The sequence below is a fragment of the Mus pahari genome, chromosome 5 (assembly GCF_900095145.1).
Source record: "Mus pahari chromosome 5, PAHARI_EIJ_v1.1, whole genome shotgun sequence".
Taxonomy (NCBI): domain Eukaryota; kingdom Metazoa; phylum Chordata; class Mammalia; order Rodentia; family Muridae; genus Mus; species Mus pahari.
This window is the reverse complement of record NC_034594.1, coordinates 16,991,483-16,998,378: the sequence shown is the minus strand read 5'-3', so window position 1 is coordinate 16,998,378 and position 6,896 is coordinate 16,991,483. Positions and strand designations below refer to the sequence as shown.

The window sequence follows — 6,896 nt, the reverse complement described above, 5'->3', positions numbered from 1 at the left end:
GACCAGGCTGGCCTCGAACTCAGAAATCCGCCTGCCTCTGCCTCCCAAGTGCTGGGATTAAAGGCGTGCGCCACCACGCCCGGCTCTACCTTATCTTCTAGTCTGAGCTGTACTAGTTTCTCATTAAACTCAGCAGAGCCCTAGAATTGTTTCCCAGCATTCTGCAAAGCTTTCCCTCCTTCTCTTCCTCTCCCCATCTCTCTGATTTGCTTTGAGGTCTTGAGACAGGGTGTCCCAATGTTGTTCTGGAACTCTCCGCGATCCTCCTGTTTCAGCCTCCTGATTGCTGATATTACAAAAGTCTCCCCGCTGGGCTGAAATAAACCCCACCCGCACACTGCAAATTGAACCCAGCTCTCTCTGTAATAGGGAAGGGAACACAGAGCGCTGGGGTGGTCTGAACTATCTTGCTCTTTGCCCTCACTTTTCCCACAGAAAACGCAGAGGGAGACCATTTCTGCCCCGGGAGTCGCCCGCGCTTTCCGCACTCCCTACGGGACAGCGAGGTCACGGACGCGGATCCGCTCCGGGCTTTGCCGCTCGCCGCCGCGCGGTTCCGGGACGGCGATCCACTTCCGCGTTTTCCTCAGAGCCCGCGGCGCGGGGCGGTAAGGCGCACGCGCACTGGGGTCCGGCTCGGGCGAGCGCGCGGCCGACAACTGCGGGTGAGACGCGGGTCTGCCCCGGCGCGGGTGGCGGCCCGTGGGGTTCCAGACTGCGGGCGGCGGCCTCGGAGAAGCCCTCGGGGCTTCGCGGGCCTGTGGGACCCCGGGGACTGGAGCCTCGGGCCGGTGCCGGGCCCGGGCCGGCCGGGCGGGGCGCGGGAGGCAGACGCGGCGCTGGGGCGGCCGAGGCCGAGGAGGGCCCCGGGAGGGGAGGCGGGGCCGGGCGGCTCCTCCTGGCCGGGAACTCGGGATGACCTTGGCCGAGTCGCCCGGGTCCCCCGGGCCGTCCCCCGGGTGGGCCGTTTTGAGGTTTTGCGGTTCCGTGGCGGGAACCTCTTAGGAGGAGCGGGCCGTTTGCCGGGCGCCTCGCCGAGGGAGAAGAGGCCTTTTGAGGGCCCCGCCGGGCTGAGGGCGGGCTCTGGTTTTTCTCTTCCCAAAACTCTGGTTTACCATGAGGTTGATGCAAACCTTTGGTGGAGCGTGACCCTAGCAGAGTCCCCTTGACCTCAGTCCAAAGCGATGAAGCCTGGAGCCCTGGGCTTCACTTAACTCCCTGGAGGCCCGCGGTGCCCGCCTGTTGTGCTGGGGCCGCCGGAGCGGACCAGCCCTGCGCACGTCCTATGTAGGGGATGAAAAGTAGGGAGACCTTTAGCTTTTGATGAATTCATGTTTGTGATCCCTCTGGTTTGGAAAAAAAAAAAAAAACCTTTACCACCCAGGAAGAAAATTGCCCAGCAAATTTAGGTTTTTGTTTTGTTTTTGAGATAGGATCGCACTATATTGCTCTGGCTGTCCTGGAACCCACTCTGTAGACTAGGCTGCCCTTGAACTCCCGGAGATCCGTCTGCTTCTGCCTCCCCAGTGCTGGGATTAAAGGCGTGCATCACCACGCCTTGGCACTCGCAAAGTTTTGTATGGCACCGTTCTGTTTGGTGGCGGTGTGGGAGGACACAAGGACATGCATAATCAAAGATCGAATGCTGGGCATAAAGACATGTTTTGATAGTGAAAGTTGGGAGAAATGGAAGCTATTGAATTGATAAGCCCCTTTTCACTGCAGGTGACTAGCATGCAGATATTCACACTCTGACTTGGCTGCCTGACTACTGACATGGCCCACCGGGGTGGGGAGAGGGACTTCCAGACTTCAGCTCGGCGGATGGGCACCTCCCTGCTCTTCCAGCTTTCAGTGCATGAGCGGGAACTGGACCTTGTTTTCCTGGATCATAGCTATGCAAAACCGTGGAGTGCCCACCCAGATGCCAGTAGTGCCCGCCCCACCCGCATGCTCTTTGTAACCCCCCGTCGGCAGCAGGAGAATACTATGTGAGTTTGAGAATACCATGTGAGTTTGGGTTTCCTTCTTAAGGGCTACTTCTGCCTGACCTTGGCAGTGATGTGTGGCGGGGCTTAGATGTTCTTGGGAGTGATTGGGGCTGCAGGGTGAATGGAGAGCTTGGATGAGCAGCATAAGAACAGCAGGGCAAGTGTGGACACCTTCACAGACATCTCCAAACCTGAGTTAGGAAAGGGAGATGCACAAAGGAAAACACAGCCTAGCTTGCTTAGTTCCCAGTCACTAGAGAATTCCTTCCTCCCTTTACTGCAGCATCTAGTTTGTTTGACAGTAGCTACAATCTATCATTGAGTTCCTGGCTTCAATGCATAGATTGGGAGAGAGTTCCCAAAGGATTGCTTTCATTCTTATCTCCTTACAAAAAGCCACCTATGGGTTAATCTAAACCCTTCCTAAAAGTAAGTCTTTTTATCTTTCCAGCCACCCTGTGCTAGGGGTCAAGAACATTTCAAAAATTTACTCTCTGATAAATGATTTGGTTATATTTGATCTAACTAATTAATTAATTTTGAACCTTCTGATTTCACCCATATCAGGATTTGTTGAGACACTCTTTTTCTGATCATTACAAATTTTTAGATAGGAGATTTTGTGTTTGTTTTGACTTCATGTTTAATCTTTCCTCAAGCACAGGTTATTATTATTATTTTTTTTTTTTGGTGGGAGTTGAGATCTTGTATTTGGGTTCTATACATTCTCTCTCTCTCTCTCTCTCTCTCTCTCTCTCTCTCTCTCTCTCTCTCTCTCCAGACAGTAAGTAGTATGAACTCTGACCTTCCTGCCTGCACCTCTCAGGTGCTCGGATTATAGATCTGTGCCACCTCCATCAGTTGGTGTGTTTTCCTTTGATACTGGGTCTTTCTGTGTACCCTGGCTGGCTTTGAGCTTGCTGTGTAGTTGAAGTTGGCAGCCTCCCTACGTTCCAATTGCAGTTACTGCTGTGGCTTAGAATAGTTGTTTGCTTATTTGAGATAGGGTTTCTCTATGTAGCCCTGGCCGTGCTTATTTGAGATAGGGTTTCTCTATGTAGCCCTGGCCGTCCTGGCACTCTATATGTAGACCAGGCTGGCTCACAGATCTGCCTCCCAAGTGCAGACCTGTAATAACCCCCAGCTCAGAGGAGTTTTTCTTTCCTAATGATAGTAATAGGGTTTTGGCTTTCAGTTTCCTCATCGTCCATGAGCCGTGACTTTAGGAGAACATTCTAGCATAATCCTGATCCTTCTGGCCTGGGGCATAACTGAAAACCTCCTTTAAGTAGAATTTGAATTTTTTTTTAACTATATAAAACTTCCTGCTTTGTGTTTGTATCCTAATGACTTTTTTATTTTTAATGAGAATCAGTGATTTAGGAACCAAATTACTATATTGGAAAATTTATTTTATTTTTAATTGTGTTTATGAGTGTGGTATGTTCATCGAATACCAGTGTTCTCAGAGATCAGAGGCATCAGACCTCACTGGAGCTAGAGTTAGACAATTGTGTCACCCACCCCACGTGGGTTAGGAATCAAACTTGGGTCCTCTGCAAGAGCATCAAACGCTCTTAACTGCTGAGCCATCTTTCCAGCCCTTAGGAACTGAATTTTTAAATTGTTTTATTTTTGTATAACTCCATTTTTAAAAGACTTTGGAGCCAAGTTTGGTAGCTAATGCCTATAATCCCAGCACTTGGTGAGGCTGAGGCAAGAACAGAGTCAAGAGGTCAAGACTAGGAGCTGGAGAGAGATGGATCAGCAGTTAAGATCATACACTGCTTCTGTAGAGGACCCAAATCCAGCTCACAGCCCCCATGCCAGATGTCTGGCCTCTGTGGACACTGGCGCTCATGTGCGCATACCCACATATTTTCATTTAAAATCTTAAAGTGTAACAGCTGAGTTCAAGGCTAGCCTGGGCAATATAGTTCCAGGCCAGGATGAAACTTTCAGAAGAAAAAAACCAAAGCCACAGAAAGTGTAATGACCTTGCTTTTCCTAGGCACACAGTAGGGAGAGGAGAGAGCTGGATGAGATGATGTCATGACTGTGGATCAGAGTTTTTATGTGGATATGAAAATCATTTAAAGCTAATCATGTTCATTAGACATGTTTTAAACATTGGCAACCAGCTGATGGTTAAGCATCTGTGTTGTGTGAAGTGTGTGTGGCCTGGTCCTATTTCCTCACCTGTTTACAGTGAGTCAGACGTTCCAATAGATGTGGAGACGGTCACGGCAACTCCTGTTCCACTCTATGACAATCAGAAGGCAAGAAGTGTGATGAACGAGTGTGAACGGCACGTGATCTTCGCCAGGACAGATGCAGATGCTCCTCCTCCGCCAGAAGACTGGGAAGAGCATGTCAACAGGTAGGCCAGTCATGGATAGATTGGCCAGTTAGGAGCTAATGTTAGTACTTGGTAATTCTGTAGTATCATTGTCATGAAGTGTTGACTAGAGCTCATCTCATTTCGTTTATGGCCATGCAGTGGGGAATGTTCTCTTCTGGTTGCATTGTATCTCTGCTCACTGCCTTGTAGCACATAGCAGGAGGGTTGCAATGAACTGCCTCACTCACTGATCTAACTCTAGCACACTGACCAGCATACACAGTGGCAGATGTCTACAGTTGCAGCGCTGTGGAAGGCCTAGGCAGGAGGAGGACTTGAACTCAAGATGAGTGTGGGCAGCACAGTGAAACTTTAATCTTTTTATAACAAGGAGGGATTGGGGATGTTGCACAGTGGTAAAGCCTTTTCCTGGCATGTGTGGGGCCCCAACACCACAAAACCGTACAATTCAGAGCCACCCAAACTCCCTACAAAAACTAAACTTATGTTTGCATTGATATGATCTACAATTAAGGTAATAAATGTTTTGGAATCATATGTAAAGCCAATAGCTTGAATTGCTTTAAAATATAGTTTTGCAAGGTTCAAGGTATAACTCCATGATAGAACTTAATTTTCAAAAATGATGAGAGGGACTAGAGAGATGGTTCAGGGGGGATGCTTCTGGCCTTCTTGGGCACCTGCATGCACATACTTACACACGTACACACACACACACACACACACACACACACACACACACACACAAATAATAATAAAAATACAACTTTAAAAAATGTGAGAAACAGGGCCTGGAGAGATGGCTCAGTTGTTAAAGGCACTGGCTGCTCTTTGAGAGGACCCGATTAAATCCCAGTACCCACATGGCAGCTCAGACCTGTCTGTGACTCCAGTTTATACATTATAGGGCTTCTGACAAGCTTACACAGACATCCATGCAGGCAAAACACCAATGAACAAAAGATAAAAATGATATATCAAAAAACATGAGGGATAAATGTATGAGAGAATTGAAGTACTTTTTAAAATTAGTTAACCCCTGGTTATGATTGAGAGGTCTGGGAGCTAGTAGACTTAATAGTACATAACAATGTCTTCCTTTAGTCACTCCTTTTAAAAGACACATTTTATATTACTATATGTATGTATGTCTGTGATAGTATGCCAGTGTATGCCACATGTGTGTCTTGGAAGCCAGAAAAGGTTGTTGGATCCCCAGGCACTTGTGAGTTATCGAATGTGGATGCTGGGTACTGACTCTAGTCCTCTTGAGAGCAGCAAGTGCTCACAACTGTTGAACTATCTTTACTCCCTTTATTGAATTCTTTTTCTGGTGTAACATAGGCCCACCTCATACTCCCGAGTAGTTAGGGTTGACCTTGAACTCATGATCCTTGTGCTGGGATTATAGGTGTGTATCACACTCCCATGCCTTTCTTTTATTTATTTTTATACATTGTTTTACTGTTAGAGCCAAGGCTTGTGCCATCATGCATGGTCACTAGTTTGTTAATTTATAAGGAGAGATAAAACCACAAGGCAGAAGAGACACTGGAGTGCTTGGCCAGAGTGTCTGCTCCCGGTAGAGAATCCAGAGAAGCCATTTTGTACCATCGGGGGTGGGTGAGTAGAGTGTCTACAGAAGAAAGGTGGGCAAACGCAGTAGACTAGGGTGCCTTCACCTATGGTCTCTGGAGTGAGTCCTCATCCTTCTGTTAGGCCCACTGCACACTGATTTGCAGTAGCAGCCCTTCAGCTATCTCTTTGGGTAGGTCATGATTGCAGATAACTGATTCCTTTATTTGTTAGCATATACTACCTTAGCTTAAGAGGTTGGTGGTGTTGTATAGCTTGTTTGGAAGTTGCCTCTGCTGTGATTATCATCTTCTTATTGCCCTCTTTCCCTTGATTGTTAAATTGTGCTTCCTTTCTTTATGCATAGGGCATGTAACATTACAGGTTTCCACACTGAGAATATGGACACCTCTATAGGACAGCTCCCTAGAGGTCTAGATATTTATCTTCAGGGAGACTACCTAGTGGCTTGTATCTTTAGAGTAAGAAACTTCTGTTCTTTGTTAGGGCTCTTTCCCTTGCCTCTTCTACTCAGTTACCACCACCCAATCCTAGTCTTCTCTAATGAGAGGGAATATTGTAGGAAATGGTTTCTGCCTCCTGGATCCTGAGATTAAAAGATATGTGCCACCACTGCCCAGCCAGATGATGTTTAAAATATCTAATATTTTAGTTTGAAAACAATCTAGTATTGAAAAGTAGGCTGTCTTAGCTTAGAAATGAGAACTTTAGAATTTCAACCAAAAGCTTTCCCAGTGTCCTTTTCTGAACTTTGTGTAACTGTATACTACTCTGTGTGTGTATACACACACACACATACACACACAAACACATACATACATATATACTCTCTCTATATACACATACTCTATAAAGAAGTTAGCTAGCTGGATGTACATACATATGTTATATGACTATATACTATATATATATATATATATATATATATATATATATATATATATATA

General features: G+C 46.8%; 1 protein-coding gene across 11 annotated transcripts in view; it reads left to right on the top strand.

The window, feature by feature from the left end:
• The first annotated feature begins 588 nt into the window (after window positions 1–588).
• Kansl3 (KAT8 regulatory NSL complex subunit 3) overlaps window positions 589–6,896 on the top strand; it is a 36,970-nt gene continuing 30,662 nt past the window's right edge. For 3 of the 11 annotated variants that reach the window (XM_029538422.1, XM_029538423.1, XM_029538419.1), the window contains exons 1-3: window positions 1,483–1,991; window positions 2,773–2,775; window positions 4,201–4,371. In XM_029538422.1, the coding sequence (XP_029394282.1) occupies window positions 1,777–1,991; window positions 2,773–2,775; window positions 4,201–4,371 (389 nt within the window). In that variant the 5' untranslated portion in view covers window positions 1,483–1,776. Of the gene's footprint in view, window positions 666–869; window positions 1,302–1,482; window positions 2,011–2,772; window positions 2,776–4,200; window positions 4,372–6,896 lie in introns of those variants that run through there. The other 8 variants (XM_021199340.1, XM_021199337.1, XM_029538427.1 and 5 more) reach the window with 6 other exon arrangements.